Below are 27555 nucleotides of genomic sequence, written 5' to 3' on the forward strand. Positions count from 1 at the left end.
TGCGAAGTTTTGCTCCACGTGAAATAACTATGTAGGTACTGACCGTGATCGACAGATTCACATGTTGCCTTACAGCCTGACTGACAGCTGATGTGGTAGTGGCATGAGCCTTAGTGACAGGCTTGATTGCGAAGTTTTAAGTGCCACAAGCTATAATGATGGAGCACAGAAGTCAGTTTGAATATGTGCTTTTTCATGAGCTTTAACGTTTGTGTGGCTGTGCTCATTTAGGAACCACCAGCTATCATCTTATCAGCAATGAGATGGTAGATAGATTTTAAAAACCCCTTAAAAGGACCTTAACATGCAGCAGGAAGAAATGGATAGATACACTGTCGTTTCATCTCTTGGGTCTACGAAACGTGATTAAGGATGACGTAGGCTGTTTTATAGTGACACAATTGGATTACAGCGAACAACTAAGGCTACAAGCGGAGCTCCCTTCTGTAAAACCAATGCAGATCCCTGACATATGAGATGATGGTCTTCAACTTAGAACTACTACACAGAATGGCTCAGCTTCAGCTAAAATCGCTGCAGCTATATTGAGATAAGCCTCTGTTCTTCCGTAAGGATCTGTGCCCCTCGTCACAGGTCATGCTCTGTGATGACGGTGTAAGGCCTCCACCTCGACCAATGGGTCCGTACAAGGTACAAGTACTTCACTGGCACGACAACAAGTTCATCATTGACTGGCACGACAAACAGGAAACGATCTCCATCGAAAGATTGAAACCACACTAGTTGGACGAGGATGCAAAGAAATGGCATCAGACAACCCTGAAGAGGTTCAGGAGTTCATACACAGAAGCTACCCTGAACGTACCGTCTTGTAATCACCACGGCCGGCAGAACGGTGAGGCATCGTATTTCAGACATTCGGACTTTAAAAACAAAGGGTGAAGGGGCGGGAGGGTAGGCGGTAGCGACCGCAGCTATCGATTTGCGAGACAAGGGCAAGATAACTTAATTCATGTCTTTGATCTTTCGTTTATCCCTTTGTTTACTGTTTTTCCCGGGCTTTGCCCATAACCTGTTCGCAGTAAAACGGGCTTTTATTTGTTTTCTGGATGTGTGTATTTCACTTAGGATTACCTCTCACATTCCTTGCTACCAAATAATCGTATACACGCATTACACACCTTCTAAGTACCGTTACAGATACTTCTATTCCGTGTTCATCCGCAGTCAAGGCAGCAATCCACAGGGCTCCTACGTCATTCATTCCCGAGGATGATGGCTGACTTTCCATCTGAGGAATGCTAGTAAGCTTTTGCAGAATATCACCTTCATCGCTAGAATTCGTGTCAGGAATATCTTCCTCGTTCTCAATCTTCTTCAGCCACATTAGAATTCGAACTTCTAGGCTATGATCCATGCTGTTGCTAAAATTTAACGAAATTACACGATTATTTCAACGTTTGTGCATTTTAGAACAAAATTAGTCAATATAATAAAAGTATACTAACAATGAAAGTTGAAAAAGGCAATAAGAAAAAAACTGTTTCAAAAATACTGACATGATTGGTCGCGCAAATTATAGTTGTACGTCGCAGACTCCTGTGACACAACTACACGTGAAATGCTCTCGCACAAAACCGAGAGCGGCCGCCAATAATCCACCTTAAAAGTACAAAGAGGCCCGAAGCATAATCGCCACCCCACTTTCTATTTTATTCTATTTCTTTTTTTAATTTCTACAAATGGACATATATAACTACATGGATTAAGCGACCACAACAGGATTAATATTTGACTGTGACATACTCAAACGGCTGTCATAATAATTTACATGGTCTGCTAAGCAGCGTTGTAGTATTTTAAGTATCCAAATTTTGGAAATTTGTGTTAAGGTTCTATGGGACCAAACTGCTGAGGTCATCGGCCCCTAGGCTTACATACTAATTAATGTAACTTAAACTAACTTACACTAAGGACAAGTCACACACCCATGCCCGAGGGAGGACTCGAACCTCCGACGGGGGTAGCCGCGCGAACCGGGAGAAGGCGCCCTATATAGACTGCACGGCTGTCACGCGCGGCTAACTATCCAACATTGCTCATTGTCACATCTGTTGTTGACACCACTGACATTGCTGTTAAATAACGGACGTTCTCCTTATTCAAAAGACTCTTTGTTTGATATGAGCCTTAATGAAAATACGGATACGGGAAGAGAGCAGCATTTCTAACCAACAACGTAATCATAACTAAATTCCAATGGGATGAGGACAATTTGTGGGATTTGGCGCTGTTGTATACGCTAAGCGTTCAGAATTATTTCTGCACTGGTCGCGGTCCACGGAGCCTTCTTTACAGCTTGCTTCAAAATAACTCTATGTAAATTATGCAAACTATCCGAATTCGCGACTAAGTTTGAGGAGAAAATGTGCTTATCTCTATTCATACACTGTCGTCATATCAAGAGATGTCTGAAGTATAATAGTGCTCTTTCAACAAGAGCAATATTTTTCAGTGAAGAATCAGTCATCGAACAATTCATATTTAATAGCAACGAAACCTCTAACAGTAATAAAGTCACTCATCTGTCTTCCTAATAGTGGTAGTATTATACTTAATAGTAATCAGAGTAGTAACTTGCAGAAGCGGTGTTTGTTTCACTCAACTTAAAATATTTCCTCATTCACTATGCTTCTGAGGTTGCGATATTTTCAAGCGCTAGTATTATTGCCCTTGCGTCCGTTTACGCTTAAGAGAGAGGAACATGAAAAGAAATTATTTTTTGTGAAGAACGTTCTGTGAACATAAAAAATAAATATCACATGCTATGTTGTCACTAGTAGATCAACTGCATTGGAGAAGAAAACAAACAATAGCGTCAAATGCTCGCTACTGTTTTATTTCCGAAGACACACGTGAACGACGTTCACGAGAGACTATTGATGACTATGAGAGTAAAGCTTCATACAAGGAAAAAAATATATTGTAAGCACTCATCATAAGAAAAACAGCGCGATTAATAGCAAAAAAAGATTGTTCTGCTTTGTGTTTAAAATACATGCTGCATAGGTAGTATAGAACTGGTTCCCGTTTGTCAAGTACCCTACATTTGTTTAGGGTTTGGTCTGACATCTCGCGGAAAGCATCGAAATTAGTCAGTGTAGTGTTTGCTACGATGGCATCTGTAGCGACTCAGTTCCCGCCTCCAACATATTCATCATCGTATTTTATACGAAATATATTCAAAGAGGTAAGTATGGGTATTTAACCCATATAAATATATACTAACAATTTGTTTCCATCTCATTACAATGTCTGTTCTTTTTTCTTATTTTGACATTGGTCGCTAACATGGTACTCAGCTGTCATATTTACACACATGTTTGTTTTTGAATTGTCACAAAAAAACCCGACTTTACCATTGCAGGGTGTAGATCAATAAGTTGCTTCCTATCGGATTGATTTTTTTACACACTTTGTATTTACCGTGTTAGTTAGCAATAAGGCGACATTGTTGATATATTCTTGTAATGTTGTCTTTGATTCATAATCGAAGAAAACATTGTAAAGTACTTTCTGTGATGTCCTCTTACATTGGAGTCTGTTCCTTGATTGTTTACGTAGGCCTAAATTTGTTTTGGCTTGTATATGTCTGGGGTGAATGTAGTTGACATTGAAAGACTTACATTGAATTTAGTATTAAAGAAACCATAAAAGTTAATGTTAAATGCTTACCGTATGTGTTGTCACCTCGTTTTGAGGCTGATTACATGCTTCTCGTTGATACTTTAAAAGTGCTATAAAAACAAGCACCGCCGCTACCCAACGACGAAATTGGTTTGCTCCAGTTGAAAAGCGCAGACACGCCAAACAGTAACCACTACAGCAAATTATATTGTCTATTATGCCTAGCAGTTATACTCAAAGAGTCTCGAAAGTTTCTGACGTTCGCATTGGGCTGCAGATATGTTTCTAATTTAATCAATCAATTTTAACTAATTATTATAAATCTGGTTAATTCTCGCTACTTAAATGCAATTTTCATCAGTATTTTAGGCCAAATCGCCATGTGGCTAGTTACCATAACTATGATCATATCAGTGTTATTTACTAAGTAAAAGAACCAACTTTTCCTCATATACAATGGCCCTTATGTGGCCAATATGTACAAACAACTGTCATCTTCCATAGCTATCTGTACTCATGATAATATTTTCTTTGTGTACTGTTTGGAAGGAAGAATGTTTCAATAGTCATATTCTGTGGAATACATTAATGCCATCACAGATTTAGGGTACCCAAGTGAAGTTCCTTGGCATGTTACGCCTTGCAGTTTTGTTTGAGATGATGACATTTCATCTTACTGTGCACTTGAATCTGAAATTTATGTGTGCAAGTTGGGGATAGTGTTGACTAATGCTGTTTAAAAGTTGCATTTTACAGATTAGTCATTTACCAAACAAAGGCTGATTTGATTATAGTAGTGTGTGTTGACTATGAACAATCTTGTTTACAATCTTACTTATGCATTTATGACAATCATTAATATAGTATTGAATGTGTATAACAATGTGACTTGGCATCACTGTGTAACGTAAGGCTATAGTCCAATTGTCTTAAAATATTTATAAGACATTCCTACAGCATAAAATGGCACCTGAACCTCTGGATAGGTGTCCTGACTTCAACCATATGAGACAGCAAGTTAGATAGCTATAAAAAATGCTCATGAAGCTGAGTGTTTTCAAGAATGTAATGAGTATGAGTTTGCCTAACTCTCTGAGTCAGTGAGGAAGGAGATTACCAATACCATTCTCTTTCTGAGCCAGTAAGTTTCTTTTCGTTTCTGCTATGACAGCAAACCAATTGACTCAACTGTGAAGTGTGGATGAAAGTTCCTGTGTGCATAGAGACTTTAAACAGTTCCCACTGGAAGGAACTGGTTATTATAAAATAGCTAATTTGTGATTTATAACATGCATTAACACCTGTCTCGAGGCCCTAGTGTGCCAATGAAAATTGTGGATGTGGTGTAATGTTCACAGTAAACAACAAAGTAATACAGGTTTGTTAAATAAAAAAAACATTTGATTGTCAAAAGGATATTGCGGAAAGCCTTTAACAATTGCTGTAACTTAATTTGTTAAAAGACCTCTCTTGAAACCCAATGAAGTAGAGGTTAAATGCTAAAACTATCAGTCGTGCCACAAATGTGTCTGGACACTCATGAGCTGAAATCAAGGATAACAAAGCAAAAGCGTAAATGCTGAACTTCATTTTCAAACTTTCCTTTGCAAGGGGGATCCAAGAGTATTTCTCCAGTTGAATTATTGAATTACTGCAAAGTTGAGTGATACAGATATTAGTGTCTGCAGTCTTGAGAAATATCCAAAATCACCAAACTAAAACATGCCCCAGAGTCTGATGGAATATGTTTTAGATTCTGTGCAGAATTTGAGACTGAATTAGCTCTATTAACTTTGATATACTGTAGATTCCTCAAACAAAACTAAGTGCCTTTTATTTTGAAGGAAGTGCAGGTAACAATCATTTTCAAGAAAAGTAACAGAAGTTGTAAGACTATCTGTGGTCAATGTGATTAATGCTTTTCAGTGCTATAAAGCACAGTCTAATGAGACTAATGCTTCAGAATGTAATGATGGATGTTAGCTATCAGTCCTTGAAGTGCACTTATCAGGTACCCATAGTGTCACTTGAAATATGGCTTTAATGTTCTATAATTTTAAATTAGTTGGTCATGAACATACATCCATCCATCCATTCTTGTGCCCTATATCCAGCCAATGCTGGGTCGGACTGGCATGGTACTTCTCCAGCTTTGAGGAAAACTATACCTGTATATATAGGTTGTTATTACGATGGGAACGCAACTCCCAAAGGCATTTTGAAGCTACTGCCATAATGTCATTTTGATTAGTCTAAGGAAAGTAGTTGCTTAAAAAGACTTGACTCTGTTCATTTGCTGTTTGGTTTTGCTTTGCAGTAATTATTAAAGATGTGTTTATACTTTTAATAACAATATGGAAAGTATTGATTGCTACTTGCCATGAAGATGAAGTGTCGATTGGCAGCCAGGTGCACGAGGAAAAAAAAAAGAGAGAGAGACAGAGAGAAACCATTGGATATTATTTAACGTAACAAAACAAAACACACATGCCAACAGTCATCTCCAGCCATTAGGGCCTGACTGTGACTGCGTCTGATGTGAGCAGTCATCTTTGCTGGGGTGGGTAGAAACGGTACAGAAGAGGTAGGACGGAGTGGGAAGGGGGCGGATATCAGAATCAGGGTGGGAAAAATGCTAGTGCTGCCTGTGGGAGTTCAGGGATGTGGTGGGTGCAACATTGTATGCTGTTCTGGGGCGGGAGGGACGGGGGGGGGGGGGGGGGTCACGAGAGAAGAGAAGTAGAGAAGGGGAAAGGATTATGCAGACTGGAAGGTGCATGTAGGGCTATAACTGGAACAGAAAAGGGGACGGGCAGGACAGGAACTAGTGAAGGTTGAGCCTAGGGGGAACTAGTGAAGGTTGAGCCTAGGGGGATAATGAGAACAATGAATATGTTGCAGGGAGAGTTTCCACTCGAGCAGTTCAGAAAAGCTAGTATTGGTGAGGAGAATCCCGATGATGCAGGCAGTGGAGCATTCATTAAATTCAAGCACATCATGTTGGAGTGGCATGCTCAGCAACTGGATGTTCCAGATTTCTCTTAACCACAATTCAGTGATGGCCATTTATGTGTACAAGCAGCTTGTTAGTGATCATGCTCACATAGAATGCTGCCCAATTGCTGCAGCTAAGTTTGTAGATCACGTGGCTGCTTTCACAGGTGGTGATGCATTTGGACGGGTAGGAGAAGCCTGTGACAAGACTGGAGTAGATGATGGCAGGTGGATGTATGAGACAGGTCTTTCACCTAGGTCTATTGCAAAGATATGAGCCATGGGACAGGGATTTAAAGCAGCAGTGATACAGGGATGGACAAGGTAATTGCGTAGGTTTGGCGGGCAGCAGAATACCACTGTGGGTGGAGTAGGGAGGATTTTCTCATTTCAGTGCACATTGAGAGGTTGTCAGACCCATGGACAGTCAACATGATTACACAATTCAGTTGCCCCTGTCTGGAGACTCTGAGTCGTGGGGATCTGCTCGTTTGTAGCTGATCAGTGGGTAAGTGAGGGACTGTAAGGGAGGAAGACAAGACATAGGAGATCTTTTTCTGGACAAGGTGGAGTTGTTAACTTCAGTCTGTGAAGTTTTCGTGAGACCCTTGGCCTATTTAGAGAGGTACTTTTTGTCACTACAAATGTGACAAGTGGCTAGGCTTTATGGAAGGGACAACTTAGTGTGGAATGGGTGGTAGTTGTCAAAGTTGGGGTTTCTAAGTTTGATGTGAATGGATGTACTGATCTAGTCGCCCTTGAGGTGGAGGTCAGCATTAAGGAAAGTAGCTGGTTGGGGCTGAGGACTGGGTGAACCAGATGGGAGAAAAAGTGTTGAGATTATGAAGGAATGTGGACAGGATGTCCTCAACCTCAGTCCAGACCAGTAAGATTTCATCAATGGATATGAACCAAGTGAGAGGTTTGGGTTTCTGGGTGGTCCTAGGATTCCTCTAGATGGCCCAGGAACAAATTGACATAGGGTGGTGCCATTCGGGTGCCCAATGCTTTATCTCAGACTTGTTGTAAATGATATCTTCAAATAAAAAGTAATCATGACTAAGCGGATATAATTGGCCATGGTGAACAGGAAGGAGGTAGTGAGTGTGGAGTCACTCGGGCATTTGGAAAGGAATTATTCAATAACACGAAGGTCATGATGTAGAAAATTAGTGTGTGTGTGGGGGGGGGGGGGCATCAACAGTGACAAGCAGGTTGCTGGGTGGAAAGAAAACGGAACTGCAGAGAGTCAGTAGAAGTGGTTGGTGTCTTCTATATAGAAGGATAGATTATGAGTAATTGTAATTGGATGAAGGAGTTTTTTCACAGTGGGAGAGATTCTCTCCCCAGGGGGAGGGGGGTGCAGTAAACAGCCACTATGGGGCATTCTGTATGGTTGGCTTTATGTACTTTAGGAAGCATGTTGAAGGTTGGCATGAGTGGATTGATGAGGCTGTCACTTTCTCTTGTGGCAAGTACCAATCTATCCTTTTCATATTGTTGTTGGTCCATCCCAGATTTTCCATTGTTTGTTTTTTTTGCACTGTACTTTTAAACTATACATTAAATTCACTTTTTAACCTGTGCAAACACTCATAATTCCAATGTTGGTTGCTTGCTTGAGTGCTGTGGTGATGCAGATGCTACTAGTCAACAATAATACACTATCCTAAATTGCAAATTTGAATTTTGTATTGAACAGTGCTGTTGTTAATGGTTATAATCCAGAATTCTGTTTTTGGGAACTATCTGTTATAAAAGGGCAGACGATGGTGTGCCAAACTTCATGTGTGCAGTGTGTGTGGGCAAAGGCCTGGTCTGTCACACGGCTTTACTCATTCCTTCTCGAAAGTACTTGGAGCAGCATAACACTTCATTTAGCTTTGCTGTGGACCATGTTTCGGTCAGTAACAGTCTGAGTTCGGCAGAATCCTGTTGTCAGTGCTGTTTAACATTCACTATTTGTTTGTGGTATAAAGGATGTCCATAGGTCCAGTAGCTGTTTGAACAAAAAGAGGCAGTCTAGTGCCCTATTGTCACAATCCTTTAAAATGAGTGCAAATGACAGAATAGAGGGACAAGAGTTCTCAATTTGCGTAAGTGACGGTTACTGCATATATGCTGAATCAACATTACAGTATGATGCGGAAAGAATTTAAAGAATTAGTTGACAATGAAAGACCAAGAAATTACAACAGTTCTGCATATCAAGAAGGACTTTATGTTAAATTTACAGCCATGGCGCACGTGAAGAAATTGGCGGTACAAATAGTAAAATTTCTGAAGTTGCATGCATTATTCCATTGTCATTTGCAGTAGTTTTCAGTATAACTGAACGAAAAGTATGGAAGCTTCATATATAACTGCAAATTGCATTGTTTAAGTCAAGGGACATGCCTGGAGCGATTTTTTTGTTTAAAACTTGCTATTGTTGAATTAGTGAAGGGAAAAGGAGCGCAGGAACGAAAATAAGAACATCTGCAATGGATTACAGAATTCTGACTTTAAGTAGACTTGACTGTGCCTTGCCAACAGTAAGACATTGCAAGGTAACTTGTTTCTAATTTGATGGGTATGCATTTAAAAGCAAAATCGCTTTGTACAAGGGACACGTTTTGACAAAGACAGTCCAGTTCCCTAAGCTCACTGACATTAAAAAAAACACGAGGTTCAAAGAATTCATTGCGGCCTTAAAAGAATCATGAGGATAGTTTTATAAAGGTTTTGAGGACACTGTCAGCTTTGTATCTGTTTTCAAGCTCATTTACCATTTCAGTTGAAAGCGCTCATGTGCAAGTGCAAATGTAACTGACCTGCAAGGTAATTTCAGTTTTAATGACAAATCTTTTTGTGATCAAACTGTCTAGGACATCTGCATTGCTTTCCTCAGATACAGACCCATAACAATGTTGCCAAAGTGTTACATCATTTTGCTCGACTATATGTGTGAAAGACCTTTTGTCAATTATGGAACTAAATAAGTCACGATTAGTGGCAACTTGAGTGTGAAGCTCTGTGAAATTTTCTGCATCTGTCCGTATGCCGACAGTGTGAAACAAATAAAATGTACGTCTTATGTGTGTAAAAAAATAAATAAATAATACTGGAAATTTGTTTTGTTTGTGATCTTTAATGTTAAGAAATGTGAAATATAAAAGAAAGTCATATTCAATGTGACTGCACTTCCATTTAAATGTGACACGTTCATGGAATTCCCCTTCCTCCCCCCTTCGTGCTCAGATGGCATTGTGTGGCAGTGGGGGAAACACGCCAGCCAGGCTGAGTGCTTTGGCATTCGGGCTCAGGCATAGCCCATGAGCCAAAATCTTGGCTGCCCCTGTTTTATAACATTGCATTACGAATAATTTTCATAAAATGATGATCACTATATCACACTTTATACGTAGCCTATTAGTTGTTGTGTACCTCTGTCCAGAAAGTTTGGTGAATGTGTCTGTATTGCAAAGGGATTGTTGCCTTACATGAAACAGCAGTTACTGTCATTTTAAATAAGCCCATTGATGGTAATGCACTTCTGGGAATGGTAGTACATGTCCTGGAAAGCCTGGCATAGTCGTCTTTAGGGACAGCCTTCAGTTGGGTCATAACATTATGTTGGATGTCTGAAATGTTCAAAAACTTTTGGCATTTAAGGGCTGATCTCGGTCTGGAGATCAAGAAAAGGTGCGAGGAACTCAAGTCTGGGGAGCAGGGTGGGTGATGGAATGTCGGACCTCCCCTGTTGGCCAGGAACTACTCCACCAGAAATTCAGTGTATGGCCTGGTATTTTCATGGAGCAGGGTCCAGTCACTTTGTTTGGTGTACTGGGGGTGTACCTGCTTGATCCATCATGTGATCTATTTCCATTTTCTGTGCTTTCATTCGCACTGTTACACGATGATTCTGGGAAAAAAGTCCTTCATTTTCTGTACATTGCCCAGGGTGCGTGCAATGCAGGTCATTTTGAGGGTCATCTTCCATGCTGTTGTGATCTTTTTGGAAGTGTTTAAACTACTCATAAACACTTTTCAGAGTAATAGTACTGTCTCGGTAAAATGTTGCCAACATTTCATGAGCCTCTTTCACTTATTTTCCAAGTTTGAAACAGAACAGTATATTTGTTCACCGATCTATTTTGGGTTTCAATCACTGCACGCACTACACCTTTACTCTAACAGGTGCTATTTACAAATGAGAAACACACTCGCAGCACTGCCCCTCGAGAACTTGTAAAGGGGTACTGCTTTGACATTGTGTCCTTCCAGTGTATGTTAGAAAAGTGATTTTCCATTGGAGTCAGAAAATAATAGTTAACCAAATGATTCAAAGGAAGAGGGGGACAAATTATTAAATATAATTTGTAAATTGTGAATAATGATCTTTTGAAATATATTTTCTCTCGTAGTTGTTTCAACTATCAGAAAATTCAGAGAAAATTGTTGACTGGATGTATGTGGTTCACAAAATTACATACCCGTTTCTGTCTGGTGTGTTAATAGTTTTAAGTGCTCATTGTGTTCTTTGGTGGCAGGAATTAAAGACAGATTATCTTTTCTCACTTCTTTCTCTTTTTCTTTTTTCCATTTTTCTTGCATTTTCAACACACCAAGAAAAGATAATTGACGCTTGGGGAAATGGTTATGGGATCATCAGTATGTACTCCAGTTTAAGAAAATTCATGTTGTTATTAAGTGTTAAAATAAGGAAAACATGTTTGGAAACAAGACAAAAAGCAAACTGCACCAAATTTTTAGCAAATCCAAGTTTATATGACAGAAATTGGTATTTGAGTATACATGTGTTGCAGGATAACACGAACGTGTCAGGAACAGATTCTAAAGCAAGACTTTCACAGCTTGGAGATTATTTAGCAACGGTAAGCAAATGAAGTTTGATGAGCGTTTCTCTTAGTAGTAGTGTCTTTCATATCCGTGATGTGTATTTGGTGGTATTTTTTCCTGGAGAGTTCTGGATTTCTCATTTGCTGTCAGCATTATATGTCTAATTAGAAAGTACTTTTCTAATTACTTTGCTGACTGTTGTGTTTTTTTGCCTGTCACTTGTGCACGTAACTTTTAGGAATTCATGCCTATGATGGTGTGTGACTATATGTTCTATACTGGTAAATCACTTTTCCACTTGTGACATTATTCTCGTATTCATAACTTCATTGTAGAACCATTCCTGTACTTCTTGTGAAGATTCGAATCCTCGGAAATGAAGCAGTGTGTTTTTATTGACTACAAGTATTAAATTAGTATTATTCACTAGGGGTTGTGGGACATCATTTTGCAATCTATAATGAAGAATATAATTGTTTTTTCTACAAACTCTGGCTAGTCACAGATACCATAAAAATTTATCATTTTGTGAAAACCTCTACCAGAGAAAAGTGAAAAATGAAAACTGTAAAAAATAGAATAACAAAGATATGAGAATTTTATAGTGTATAACTGTTTGATAATGACATGTTGTGGGACCACAATGTCTGCATCTGAGATAACAGGTGTATCCACCACTTGCGTACTCTACATTTAGCCTGCAGATAATATAAATTTGTAGTTGTTGGTAGCACTGCATGTTTCCACATATTTGATAGTGTCTGCTGTATAAGACAAAGGATGATAACATTTCACTCCATTGCGACTGAAAATTAATTCTAGAAATATTATTTTAAATTCATATTTTTATTTTTCAAAAGAAAGGGGGGGGGGGGAGAGAGAGAGAGAGAGAGAGAGAGAGAGAGAGAGAGAGAGAGAGAGAGAGAGAGACTGAATTTACAAGTTGACAGCCAACTAAGAGAGACTGTGCACATATGTAACAGTAATAAGTATTGATTGATTGATTGATTTTTTGCAGTGTTTCTTTTTGTGCAGTCACATTTAGTATTGTAAAACTGGTCATACGGCTTAAAATACCTTGAAAGGGAAGACAATTTAATACTGTATAAATGAGTGGTTGAACATGGAGTGTAGTTTGTGGCAGTGTAATTAATAGAGTAGTTGAACAATTGTAACCAGAAAGCCAGTTGCGTAAACTGTACAGAGCTGAGAAGAAGGACAATTGTAAATTGTTAGTTGTAAGATAAATTCTAGATGGGGAAATAGAGAAAGAGTATTTCTGAAAATAATATTGTAGAGAACTTTGTATGCCACATGATAATGTGGAATTGTGGATCCCCCTTGATTCATTGCACTTTTGAATGTATATACATCAACTTTCACTATAGCCAACATATTTGTGATAAGAAAATTAATAACTGTCACCACTCCATTATTTCCCAGCAGGGAACATGTTTAGCCCAAGTGCCTGCGTGCAGTGTTATCCATGTAAAAAAAATGTGAACAGTTTCTAAATGTTTGCAAATCATCTCTCTGAGGTGGGACTTAAGTGCCAAGCTGCTATTTACCTAGTCAGGTGTAGAAATGTCTAGAAACCACATCCAGGCTGGCCAGCATACCGACCCTCACCGTTAATCTGCCGGGTGGATTTGAACTGGGGCTGGTGCACCTCCCCGTCCTAGATGTAGAACTTTTAACAGGCATGGGTATCTGGGCAGGTTAAAATAGTGGAAAGTAAAAATTCAGTTTTTTTAGTTTCTTTTTGTATCTGAAGGTGGTCAAGTGTAATCAGACCTAGTCACATTGTTATAACAATGCAACTGAGATGAAAAAATAAATGATAGAAATCATTTTTAAACATCAACTTTGTTTCCATATATACCTGCATCAAGATTAAAACAAGTTGGAGTGTTACTTGCACTTGTAAATTAAAATGTTCTGAAGACGCTACGCAGTAACTGAAATCGGTAATCGCCTGTAACAAATTGGAGCTGTGCTTGCAATAAATAATCAATTACATATTTTATTTTAAAATACAGTCTTAACTACAGCATTTTAAACAAACAATATTGTTTTCAGTTTTTAAAATTCTGCTATATTTTAAAATAAAAAACCTCCTAAATTACAGTCCCTAAATAGCTTTAATAGCTATTTTTGATGAGTCATTTAAATGTGTGAGTAGATTATAATGTCATCTCAGTGAAAAACCTGCAGTTGCATGATTTTATGTAATTAAGTATTGCGCAATAATTCAAACTATCCAGTTACTTTTTTATTTCAAGACAGGTAACTGAACCTCCGAGCAAACTGAGCTGGGCTGATATAGCTCAGGGTTTACACTCCATCAGACCAAACAGTTTCAAGACTGAAAAGTTAAGATGGTAGTTTTAATACAGGTGTTGTATTTAGGTTTCCCCCATTTGAATACAATATACAGAGCCCTCACATAACACCGTGAAACTGTCAGAAAAGTCCTTTATGCCAGTGATGTTGAACCAGTTGTTACAAAGACTTTCAGTACTATATAGTAATGGAGACATCACTCTTGATTGTATGCAGTACCCTAGTAATCCAGCAGATAAGAGCCATATCTTTCTAGATCATCTTGACCTACGTAAATGTACGTACTGACACTGTAAATGTTACACACATTTTTCACTTGCATTGGTTTGAGTTTTAACTTCTTTGATTGGTAACCATGTCCTTGCCCAACAGCTATGATACATTTGAAATTTGTATTATTTGTAGAAAAGCATGGTCTTATGAAAGAATTGAGATGCTGTTATGTTTCAGATCTATTTTTGCGTATAAAAGTAGTGGTCTTTATATATTATAGTACTACTACAAATTTTATTTAATAGTGACTTATAAAAGACCAATTCTGTAAATGTAGGAGTTTATAACATGGTCTTTGCACATGGGGAACATAATCAACAAGACCTTGTGTCTGGTTGGAGTCCTGCCATTGGGAGATGGACACCCAAAAATATATGTAGCAAGACCTTTTATGCTGAATGAAAACTGATGTTCTGAATTTCAGAATCAAGATTTGATGGCTGTGTCAGCTTGTTCCTTTGTTCCATCATTGTGACGATGTGAAGAAAGAGTTAAAATAAATGTTCAGTATTTCATAGTATGAGGTGTCATTTCCAAGCTACCGGGGCATACTTTCATAGCAGTGGTAAGTCTGATGTAGGAAAGGAACATCTCCTTTTCCATTGTCAAGTAGTCTTTGATCAGTCTTTTCCCTAATTCGAGCACAGTTGACACTTTACACAAGCTTCAGATGCGTTCTTCGAGTAACCCGTGTGTCATTCTGTGTCCCACAATATCCTTATAAACACTTGGATGTACTGAAAATATAAATGTTAGTGACGAAAGATCCAACCAAGAGACAGCACAAAAATTGACAGAAGAGGAGTCAGCACCAACGGGAATGAAATTAATGAAATAAAAACTCTTTTAGCGTGACCAAGTTCTGAATGGCCGAGAAGACTTCTGTCAAATAGTATGTTTGGACGATATTTTACTTGGTGTCCTTTGTAGATCCTTAAGAAGAGTAAATGGCTTGTTTTAGCATAGACTATAATTGCGAGAGAAAATTCCTAGTGTAGAGAGTTAACATGATACCTCAGTTACATCTCCTAAATCAAATAGCTGCTGTGTATGTCATTAGAGGGACTTGATTGTTTTAGTTTGCCAGGCTTTCCAGTGGCAAATCTGTGTTAAATTGGGGAGTTCACATCTACTAGGTAAATAAACAGCATTATTCTGTATAAACTGACAAGTTTTGGAGTTGTGGAATGATTGAACTCAATTAAGTCACTGACTCTTGTACTACTGTACTATTGACATTTTTCTGTTCCGAGATCCGAGGACATTGCAAGAAATCAGTTGGGACATAAAGCAGAGTTCATACAGTACCAAAAGCATTGAGAGTAATCTTGATCCATGAGTGCCCAACCACCACCCTCAGCCCATGGAGATTGGTTTTTAGCTGGCTGCAGCTGTAAGCCACACTCATCTTACACAGTGGCTTCCAGCATGTACTAAGTAGGACTGAAGATAGGTGGCTTGGGACCCCACAGCAGAGTTCTTTTGACCTCTGGAATGTCTCTCAAATCATTCTGACACATTTGGGAGCAGTGGGTTGGCGAACTGTCTTACAGATGATATGTGTTGCATGTGGAGTCCTCTAGACAAATGAAGGGTGTACATAATCAGACAGTAGGTGATGGATGATTCCAGGTGCAGCAGGGGGTCCATTTCATCTTGTATAAACATCCACCCCATGAATATACCTCAGTATGTAGGTTGAATGGGTTATGGGCCATTCAGCATTGATCCCAGATTGTTGATGATGTATCAACGATGTCATTATGCAGCGCTACCAAATTTCGCCTTCCCACCTCTGTGACATTACATGCCAATTGTCCTATGTAGAAAATGGCAGGAAATTCAAAGTAGCCCTGATGTGCTATAGGGTCCCATACCATCCTGACGTCACAAGCTACTTGTGCTAAGAGTTTAGTTATCCTAAGAGGTAAATGGAGTGAAATTAAAAAAAAAAAAAAATCCAAGATGGGAAATTGCCCTACTGGTGGGAAATCCGAGATGACGGACATACGGACACTGTACCACACTGCGTGGTTGTCAGATTTTCTCCATTTTCTCAATATTACAATGTCAGAATACACAATGGCGGACCTGAGGATACTGGGGCACCTGCATATTTGCCAGATTTCCTGGGTTTTACTCAGACCAGTGACATCAGAAACCTATATCTGGGAACTTTGGATACTGTGACAGCCTACACAGTTGCCACATCACTGGTCGTAAGTATAGAGTCCAAGACGGCCTCTGGGTTTTCCTCTAATGTCACACTGGAACTAGACCACTTGTCATAAGATAAAATCTAAAATCTCAGCTTAAAATGCCTGGAAGTTAAAAAATCTTACTAGATTTCCCCAAGCCAGACTGTTCTAAATATAAACTGAATCACGTTAAACATTTATGGTGTATGTGTAGTACAAATATGATAGGAACGATTACATCTTTATTGAAACAAATGCAGTGTCAGGGAAGGCTTCTGTGGTCTGTGTGCCATGTCCGCACGCACCTCAGCCACCCATGCACTGATGTAGACACCTCAGCCGCCTCTGTGTAGCTGTAGATCATGGGCACCTAATCTCACATTGAGAATCCATGTCAAAAGTTAAAAGTTGCGGGCAATTCCAGTTTAGAACCCAAGAGACCACTTACTGTAAAATAGTGGGAAATTCAAAAATCCAAGCCAGCTTCCCCAAGCCCAGTTGCCCTTAATCTGATGTCAGTTGTATAATGGCCCGCACGTACTTTCTGTAGCTCACTGTTATTTTATTTGTCTGGGAAGCAAATTCAAAGACTCACAGACACACATTCATTCTAAAGTAAGAACGTGTACAATGACGCAGGAGTTGAAAGGTCCAGAATCTATGTTTTTTAAATCAACCACCAAAAAAAATTAATGTGGAGAGGGGTGACACCTATTAAGAGCAGGTGTAGGGAAAAATTGTGAAAAAATTTGTAATTTTTCCTTGCGTAATTTATTAGATGGATTCTTTAAGAATAACTACGCAGAGTTTAATAGTTGATTTCTGGCTAGAGATATGTTTTAAAAAAAGTTTGTTTGGGCATCTGTGCCTGCCACGCCTCCTGTTTCTATGTTGTGGTCCACACCTCTACGCTAGAAATTCGTTGTGCTTTAATTTTTCGCTCATACAATCGAAAGAAAATGCAGACGAGTGTAGAAGGCTGTGAGAAAGATTATCTTTGCTTGTTCCTTTGTTTACAACGTGGTCTTTTTTTACTAGTACATGCTACAGACTTATTTCAGTTTTTATTTTTACATGTATCAATCTGTTTTGCTCGAAATGGGTCATAACAGTGGATACATTTTTTTTTTTTTAAAGTGAGGAAATGTCTAATTTCACGTTTAAAGGGTACAGGAAATTTAAATAACAGTGTTACAGACGCTGCTCCTAAGTGTGAATCCTCAACATTCTCTTTGTGACATATTGTGATGCAAACATGGTTTGCCACTTGCTGCTATAGACGTTGTAAAGCCAACTTTCAGGTACCTGGCCAATCCTGAAACGCTGAAAAAATGGGTACATGGGAAAACAGAATACAAATGAGCTACCGTATATGGATGCATTGTCCAAAAACAGTATTTGTATCCTCAGTTGCTGTGAAGCTAGCTGCATGTAATGCCTCTCTAGTGTATAGTAGTGGATGTGTAGGTAGGAGACTAGAGGCCTCCATCCAGTAGCATTCACACTGGAGATACTCAGAAGCATTGATGAAGCACTACTGGACAAAGCTCAGAAGTTAGCAAGGCAAAGAACGCGGGGTAAGAGGTTACTCCAGAAAGACAAGGAAGAGAATAAAGTTTTTGGATGTGGACAGCATTAGTCACTAGAGGTATAGCAATATTGTCAAAAACTGAAATAAAAATTTTAAATGCGAAGTGCTGTAAACTAACTTTTGAGCTATAATGTATGATTTCTCAGGAACTATGAAAGCTAACATCCTAAAATTTGGCGTAGTCCTTAAGAATTACCAACTGAATAATCCTGTGCAGCACTTTTCCGTTATCTTTTCTCAGAGAAAAGTTCTCATTTAAGATTTGAGAAACATGGAGCTGTCACGAGTAACACAAAACTGAAAAATTAATTTCAAAGCATCTATGACCGTAAACAAAAATCTGTTCCACACGTTGTATTATCCTCCTATGCAGATGTAAACTGCGTAATTCCAGCTTTATTGCTTGATTAGCTTACGCGAAAGGGTACATTATAAAAACAATGGTAACTAGAAATTCAAACCCATATAAAATTAATGTCGACGCACATTTTCAAACAAAAATTGCACGGAATATCAAACATTATGTCGTGCATAATAGTCTCAAGTTTAACTATTTTAGCTGTAATATTTTTGGGGACATACATATGTTGAAGTACAGGAATGCATAAACGCTACCATCAAAAACATCGCAGATACATGTGGCAGAGAGAAGGGCGTGTTACGGAAGTGATGATCCGTACCCCTGTTATGGGGCACATTTCCAGAAGAAAAACAGTCACCAGTGCTAGGCGCAACACCACTGCTGCCTCCTAGCGAACGCTGTAGCCAACAGCCGGGGGAAGGGTTCTGTATGCGTCACGCAGCCGGATCACAAAGGTCTATATTACAAGCTTCTAAAAATGGGTGTACCATCGAAGATCACCACACTCTTGTCGAACATCCTCGAAAACCACCCATCCCTGGTCGTCCTGAACGATGCGGAATCTACCCTTTTATGCCAAAAGCGGGAGTCCCACAGGGAGCCATCATCTATCCCCTGCTATACATATTATAGACGGCAGACATCCCGCTACCCAACAAATGGAACGAAGGTCTGACGCTGTACGCAGACGACACAGCGTACTGGTGCCATGCACCAACAACACAGGAAACCAATAGACAAACTCAAGACTACCTGTCCCTACTGGAAAGCTGGCTCAGCCAATGGGAGATCAAGACTAACGCTGCTAAGACACAACTTATTCTTTTCAAACATAAACAAGTTCGCACGCGCAGACAGAACCAAGAAGGCTGCAGATTAGTTGGGGACAAACCATGAAGGCGAAAGATACGGCAAGATATCTGGGCATTACCCTCGACAAACATATGTCGTGGGAGGCACACTCAAGGGACATCACGACAAAAGCCAAAACAAGACTAGACCTACTCCGCCTACTCAAGAGGCAGTACAGACGGAGCCAAAAGGGAAACAATGATCTACACAAACAAAGCTTTTGTTCGCCCCATACTAGAATACACCCCTCCAGTATGGATGGCGATCAAAACGGTGACACGGAGGATAATGGCAACTGAAAGAAAAATACTAAGGATAGCAGGCCAGGACCCGAAATGAATTAGTATACAGAAATGCACAAGTGCACCCCCTTAGGAGAAGATGGCTAGAATTAACCGTTAAAATCGGCGCCAACAGATTACAGAATAGAACAGCCACAACAGACATCTTATTAAGAAATTACACAGTCCTGACCTACCCAAAAACAAAATACCCATATCCACCTATAGTAATCAAAACCAGCATAAAGGCAATAGATGCGAATTCAGCAGCAAACTTCACAACAATGACGTACAACAGGACATGGTAAAACACATTCAGGAGGACGAATAAGAAGAGGAATACGACACTTAAAACAAGAACGAAAATCACGACCACACACTAACCAGACACCAAAGAAGATAAAACAACTAAACAAAAGAAAAAGAAGATTCAATAGATCGTTGCTGAGGTTTTAGAGAAGTTTCCGTCAGCACTCGGGCAAATGCCAGGATCTTTTTACCTTCCCACGCGACAGAAAGCGATGATATATGAGGTGGGACTCAGAATAAGATTATAAAACCCACACCCCCTTTCTCCAAATAAAAAGTGCCACCACAGCATACCTTAAGTTAATATAAGGCACCAAAGAAAAATGCCCGTACACGTACAAACGAAGTTGTCAGTTTAATCGTACTTTGAAGTGACGCTGTTCGTGAGTATTTTGACAGTAGTCAGAATGGCCACAAATGCAGACAAAACAGTCCTAGCATTGACTTTGACACTGTGTTTAAATAAGAAGAAAAAACAAGATGCTGATCCAGGGAATGCATTGAAATGAGAGAGAGAGGTGAATTCTGCTGCTCTCAGAACCTGATTATTACATCAACTTTCTTGGAATGGAAAATGAAAATTTTAAAAACTAGTTAAGACCGCCGTAAAGGAGCAAACGTATCTGCCAAATTCGCTCTTCTCTTGCCACGGATGTGTGAAACAAGCCCATACACCTACCAAGAAACCTCGCCGATTTAACCTTACTTTTGAAGCAGAGGCTTTTCGTGTTTGCTGTATTTTGGCTCTAGTGAGAATGATTATAAATGCAGAAAAGCATTTCAAACATTGACTCTGCTACTGTGTTTATAGAAGAGGAAGAAAACAAGACACGGATGATCCAGGATATGGTTTAAAATGAGAGAGAAAATACATATAAACTTGTAAATAAAAATGTTATACCCAGAAGCTCGTGATTACATCAATGTTTTTGCGGATGGCTTGTGAAATGTTTAATAACGCGCTCAGATTTATTCGTCCTCACATTGAAAAAGAAGATGTAAGTATGCAAAAAATTATCTTTTTCTACTCGGTCTTCTAATGAAAGTTCATTAAAATACTACAACGTAGGAACATATGTTAACCTGGTCTGTGGAAGAATCAGAGAACCATTTTTATTTAATTGCAATCCCGCTTGCAATGTTATGCGTAAAATACTGATTTTCTTCTTCACCTCTTCCTTCTTAATAAGTATATTTGCAGAGGAAGATGTCATACTTGCACTCTTTTGGTGATGGTCAGTTACCACTGTTTTTCTCCTTGATAGTAATTTCCATAATTGTGGAAACTCACGATACAGTGAGATAAAATGTAATAAAACTATTGTTCACTAAACATATGCGACGAAACAGCGACACAAACAACGTCCACCATTTTGTCATACTTTCCGTCAGTCAAAATTTCTCGAAAACATGTATTAAATACGATGTGTGCTTGGCAAACACGTCGTTTACGGGGGTTTCTGGTGCTAGGCCGGTGTCCATCGCTGGGGCCGTCCACACAGTCCGGTGAGTCAACAGCCAAAGGATCGCATGCGAATCTAAGGGCAGCCTGCTATCAGTGTATAAGGCTAACGGGGCCGCAAGTATTATTCTAGTGGAATTTGCAATCTTTGCTGGAGTGTGCATTAGCGTGCACTGATGTAACGGTTTGTTAATGTTTTTGCAATGAAAATTCTCGTAAAACAAAATACGATGTCCAAACAACGGTTTCTGCATCCACTTTGTTCTTAAGTAATCATCCACCGGTTTCGCGTCGTTGTCAGGTAGAAATCATAGCATTTATTAACGAAATTAGAGGCAGGCTATTAATATTATAACAGGTCAGTGCACCTATTTGAAAATGTAACAAGAGATGCTCTGAGAACTCAGGAAGTTTGGAAGAAAGGGTAACTGTCGGCATTAAAAAGAAACTTGTAATGACGAAGAGATAAACACACTTGTCCGGAGGACTTTCAGAAGATGACTAGGTCAGCTGTCGAAATATTGCGAACTAAGTGAAATAATTTGTACAGAAATCTGGAAACATACGATTAGTCAGCCACGCCGACAAAATGTCAGATATCACGTAGTTCATGTCGTCATTGCGAACACGAGAGTAAAGTAGAAAATATGGCTGTGAAACCACCTGTGGTGAAGTGTGGAAGAACTAAATATTTAGGGGTGTAGCTGGTAATAATACGATAATTTCGCATGTTTAATGGTGCTTATCTCGATTACACTGTATTTACGTATTTCGTTAATGATGTACATTTCGAATCTCTGATGACAATTATCATAGGGTTGTTATCTAAGATAATTAGCAGTGCAGTACACCCGTTAGGAGGCGTCACAGATGATGTGCAATCGTTAGATTTAGACTTCAGACTTTTCCGCAGGATTTCTAAATCATTTCTGATAAACACTGGCGTTATCCCTTGAACAAGGTCACTACGGGTTTATGCACTCCTCATTGTGAGCTAGCATCGTGTCTTAACAATCTAGATGTAGACAGTACGTTAAACCCTATTCATCATTCTTACTGGCAGAAATTGATCTAGCGTTCGAGTTAGCATGTGACTTTCAGGCGATTTCCCACAGAAACTGTAATGAACGACTCAATCACCGGACTTTTTACTGCATTTCTAAATTATTGCTGACGAATGCAGGTGTATTTCCTTCAACAAGGGCTCATGGACGGGAAGTCTTTTGCTGATCAACGTTGCGGATGGTCATGATAGCGAGTGTCAGAAGATGAGTTGTAAATGGCCGTGCGTGCGGACTTAGACAGGTTCTACGGATCTACTAGATTGTGGGACATTGAAATCTGTTCGATTGTGGTCAGAATTTGAAATATTTCCGATAATTGTCGAACTTAATGATTAAAGGTTTGATGATTGAGTTGTTCGTTACAATTTTTGTGGAGAATCACTTAAAAATCACGTACTAGCCCGAACACTAGATCAATTTCTGCAACCTACTTTTTACACCCAGTTCGTTGGACCCACAAAGCTAGCTCACAATCAGGAATGTTTAAATCTATAGTGACCTTGTAGAAGGAATCACGCCAGTGTTTGTCAGAAATGATTTAGCAATCCTGCAGAAATGTGCGATGTTTGTATCTGACAGGTAACACTTCCAAATAGGTTACTGTGCCGCCAGTTATCTTCGATCGCAACTTGGACACTTGTCGTCGGAGATTCGGAATGTACATCACTAACGATGTATAAGGAGCCTTCAAATGAAAGAAGAGACAGATGGAAAAAATCACGCACTGAGGATTCCATACAAACTTAAATATATATAGTTGATCCATCCTGGGAATTGAGAATCTCAACGATATATACCCATAATCGATATCAGCAAGATATTGGTCCCGAGGTCCAGGAATTCCAAGGCCGTATCAAAATCTGTATAGTACTAGCCTGGACATACAAGAAGAAGGAAGCAGGGATTTTCAGTTTATATATGTAAAGAGAGAAGATATACTCGTAATAAAACATTTTTATTTGCTACTAAAAAGTGACTGCAACTTACATTGTGTGTTTGCATGCAGTAATATTCGTCATTTATGCTTTTGGCGGACAATGAAAGCATTGCTCAAATTGCAGAAGATATTTTTTGTGTGGTATAATTGCAGTTTAGCAACAGGTTTGTTTATAAATAAATAAATCTTCTGCTACCAGTCACGATTTTTCTTTATTTTACTATTCGCACGACGCGTTTCGGGAAATAATTCCCATTTTCAAGTGCGTTTTTTTATGTGTGTTAAGCCATTTCTTTTGATGTTGTCAGTGTGTGTGAGTCTGCTTGATTTTGTTGACTTTTACTGTAATACATAAGAAACGCGATTTCTTAGTTGGGTATCAATTCTTTCTGTGAGGTTAGTGGCTAAAGTTTGAGAACAATTTGTACTTACAGTTTTCTAATGGTCCATTTGTGTAGAGTCTCACACACACTTCACATCACACACAACTTGTACACTTTACACATCGAAAATATCTTATATAAACAAAACAGTTACAAAGATCTTCTTACAGGTAGTTCACAGAGATAACATTATAGGTCTTCCACAGGTTATGATATGCTTTTGTACAGAGGTTATTTATCTTAACAATTTGGCTCATGAATTACTTATATTGATTTTACAATTGTGCTTATTTATATGTTTGACTATTTTTATTTAAGTATATTATCGAAACATCTGAAGAAATTCACTGATTCACTTTCAAGTTTTTCATTTAATATTTTATCTTCATATTTTCTGTAATATGAATATATCTCCAGTTCTTCAAGCAAATCCATTTTATGTCCTTTATTTAGTCGGTGGACTACTTTGACATTTTGCTCTATTTTTCCAAATGGGTGTCCTGTATTATGTATGTGTGTTGCTATTGCTGATGTAGTGTGTTTGTTGTGTGTGTATGCTCTAATGTGCTCTGTGTACCTGGTGTTGATATTTCGGCCTGTTTGTCCTACGTAGAACTTGGAGCATTCCTGGCATGTTACCGTGTATATTCCAGAGTCTGAATATGGATCATGATTACAGTTTATATTATGTATTAGTTTTTGGTGTAGTTTAATGGATGTAGAAAACCCAATTTTTACTCTGTGAGTTTTGAAAATATTTGCAATCTTCTGTGATACATTGCCTATGTATGGAATGCTAGATATATATTTGTTTTTCTCTTTTTCTTCTGTGGGGCAGTTTGTACCTGCATTTCTCTTCGCTTTGTCTGAGATTGTGTCAACCATGGAAGCATTGTAACCATTGGCAACTGCAATCTTCTTCACTGTGTTTATTTCACGCATCACACATCAAAAAAACGCACTTGAAAATGGGAATTATTTCTCGAAACGCGTCGTGCGAATAGTAAAATAAAGAAAAATCGTGACTGGTAGCAGAAGATTTATTTATTTATAAACAAACCTATTGTATCTACAGTCGCAGGCTTTCAAAAACCATTTATAATGGATCAAAGCAGTTTAGCAAGTTTCAGATTTTTACTTCTTGTGATGTGAAACCTTGCTTCCTGCAAGGTTTCATGATTCTATGTCAATGGGAAGCACCGTATGGGTTTTGGTGAGTGAGTTTTCGAGTATCAAAATATGTGACAAAAATAGCCATATCTTTTGATTGTTGTGACTTAAAAGCTTACAATTTTTGCGCCGACAAGGGACCATATACCTTAATATGTGGCATAAATTTGAACTTGATATGCCAAACTGTTACAGAGAAAATAGTCTAAACTGACGGACAGATAAATGGATAAAAAAGTGACAAAGTTTTTCGTGTTGTATAATTAAAAGTTAACAATTTTCGGATTTTTCGATTTACTTGTACTGTGAAAGCTTGCTTCTTGCCGAATTTCATGAATCTAGACCCACAGGAAGCACCCTACAGCTTTTGATGAGTTTTCGAGTATCAAAATTTGTAACATAAATGGCCATATCTTTTGACTGAAATGACTTAGAAGCTTAAAAGTTTTACATCGCCAATAAAACGTAGACCGTAATATGTGACATAAATTTGAACTCTGTACGAGTACCCGTTCGTGAGGGAGAGACACAGACAGACGGACTACCAAGCAATCCTATAAGCGTTCCCTTTTTACAAAAATGGTTCAAATGGCTCTGAGCACTATGGGACTCAACATCTTAGCTCATAAGTCCCCTAGAACTTAGAACTACTTAAACCTAACTAACCTAAGGACATCACACACACCCATGCCCGAGGCAGGATTCGAACCTGCGACCGTAGCGGTCGCGCGGTTCCAGACTGTAGCGCCTAGAACCGCTCGGCCACCACGGCCGGCTCCGTGTTTACAGATTGAGGCATGGGACCCTAAAAGGTAAATAAATGGTTTGTTATTTCAAAATTAATCGCCATAACTCTTAATACATTTGTCCCACTGTGAGAAAAGACATTCGTGGTCGTCGATTTGCTTCGGACCAACAGGTGTGGATGTAGATACAATCATTGTTCCCTGTATTTTCTCAGCCTGAGTGACTGCTTGTATGTTTTCGGATTTCTGTACAAGCTATTTTACTCAGGTCCCAATATTCCAAGAACTGACTCAGTCGTCTTCTGAATGTGTTCCGACAGGATGTGTTTGTCTCTGTTTCGCTAAGTTTCCAGCTAGGACCTCCCTGTATACAGCTACAGGGCACGGACAAAGATATGGAAACACCAAATACCCTCCGTATTACCATGCCTAATACAGTGTGTGAAAACCGTTGGCCTTCTAAACAACTTCCATTCATCTCGGAAGTATATTCTTCTCGTCTAGTATATTTATCAAGGAAATCTTGTACCAATCTTTCTGCGAAACAGTGGCAAGTCCAGGTAATAGTGATGGAGGTGGATAGTGATCAAGCATACTTCTCTCCAAAGTAGACCAGAAAGGCTCAGTAGGACTGAGCGAGGTGGTGCATTCGGGAGGACTCACATTCGGGAGGACGGCGGTTCAGTCCCTCGTCCAGCCATCCTGATTTAGGTTTTCCAGGATTTCACTAAATCTGTCCAGGCAAATGACAGGATGGATCCTTTCAAGGGGCATGGCCGACTTCGTTCCCCATCCTTCCTGAATCCTATGTGACCGATGACCTCTCTGTCTGCTCTCCTCCCCCCTCCCCCCCCAAAAAAAAGGCTCAATAATATTGAGATCCTGTGTCTATGGTGGCCAGGGCAGATGCGTCAGTACATCCTCATGCTCACAAAACCAGTTCTGGATGATACTGGCTTTGTGAACAGGGTCCCTTTCATCTTGGGATATAGCATCACCATTGGGGAATAAACATTGTAGCATGGAATGAACCTGATCACCCAATATGGTCCCATAATCCTTGGCAGTAATGCGACCTTGCAGAGTAACCATGGGGCACATGGAATGCCATGATATGTGTGCCCAAATCGTCACTGTACCCCCACCATGTTTTACTCTTTGTACGTCATCTCGGCCAGGAGTTGGAAACAGGGTAAAACAAGACTCATATGTGCAAATAAATTTGTTCCTTTGCAACGTAGTCCAGCTTTTGAGGCTTCCTATGTTTTCCTATTATGAGCATTTGTATCACTATTGAGCGGTCACAGAGCTCCTATTGCGTTTTTCGTTGCTGATAGCACCCATGATCTAGGGGTCGGTGGCACGGTAGCTCAGCGTGTTCGGTCAGAGGATTAGATGCCCTCTGTAATAAAACTGAGTGAATGTATCAACGAGGAACTTGAATGGATGTCATGGGATGTCCGCCATGAACAAATGCAATGAACGATAACGAAATAAAAAGGGGGGGCGCCACTGCTTAAATTTTGATAAATAATTACTAGTGGCGGCCGAATAAATGGTTCAAATGGCTCTGAGCACTACGGGACCTAACATCTGAGGTCATAAATCCCCTAGAGCTTTGAACTACTTAAACCTAACTAACCTAAGGACATCACACACATCCATGCCCGAGGCAGGATTCGAACCTGCGACCGTAGCGGTCGCGCGGTTCCAGACTAAAGCGCCTAGAACCGCTCGGCCACTTCGGCGGCCGAAGACTTCTAGCTTAAGAAATCACCCTCATCCTGCCAACGGCCTTGCAAATAGGGTGGAGGAGCGGACAGAGGTCCAAGGCACTCTCTTATCCAGTGGGGTGAGTAACTGTTCCTAAAGGCGAAAAAATCAGCAATGATCAGTGGCATGAGGATGCAGAAGGCAATGGAAACTACTGCATTACAGACACACAACATGTATCCACAGAATATGTGTCCTGTAATTGAGAAAGTGTCATGATGATCTCTCCATTGGCTTAAGATTCCGAAATAGTCACCAGTTCGGATTTCCGGGAGGGGACTGCCGAGGGGGTGACCATGAGAAAAAGATTGAATAACGAACGAAAGAA

The 27555-nt window shown here is 39.5% G+C and overlaps 1 protein-coding gene across 2 annotated transcripts in view; it reads left to right on the forward strand.

Moving 5' to 3' along the window:
- Window positions 1–3070: 3070 nt before the first annotated feature.
- Window positions 3071–27555, forward strand: part of LOC126191653 (inositol-trisphosphate 3-kinase homolog) — a 524458-nt gene continuing 499973 nt past the window's right edge. Inside the window, exons 1-2 of one of the 2 annotated variants that reach the window (XM_049932542.1) lie at window positions 3117–3211; window positions 11451–11519. In XM_049932542.1, coding sequence (XP_049788499.1) covers window positions 3137–3211; window positions 11451–11519 — 144 coding nt within the window. In that variant the 5' untranslated portion in view covers window positions 3117–3136. Of the gene's footprint in view, window positions 3212–11450; window positions 11520–27555 lie in introns of both variants that reach the window. The other variant, XM_049932544.1, reaches the window with a different exon arrangement.

The sequence above is a fragment of the Schistocerca nitens genome, chromosome 1 (assembly GCF_023898315.1).
Source record: "Schistocerca nitens isolate TAMUIC-IGC-003100 chromosome 1, iqSchNite1.1, whole genome shotgun sequence".
Classification (NCBI taxonomy): Eukaryota; Metazoa; Arthropoda; class Insecta; order Orthoptera; family Acrididae; genus Schistocerca; species Schistocerca nitens.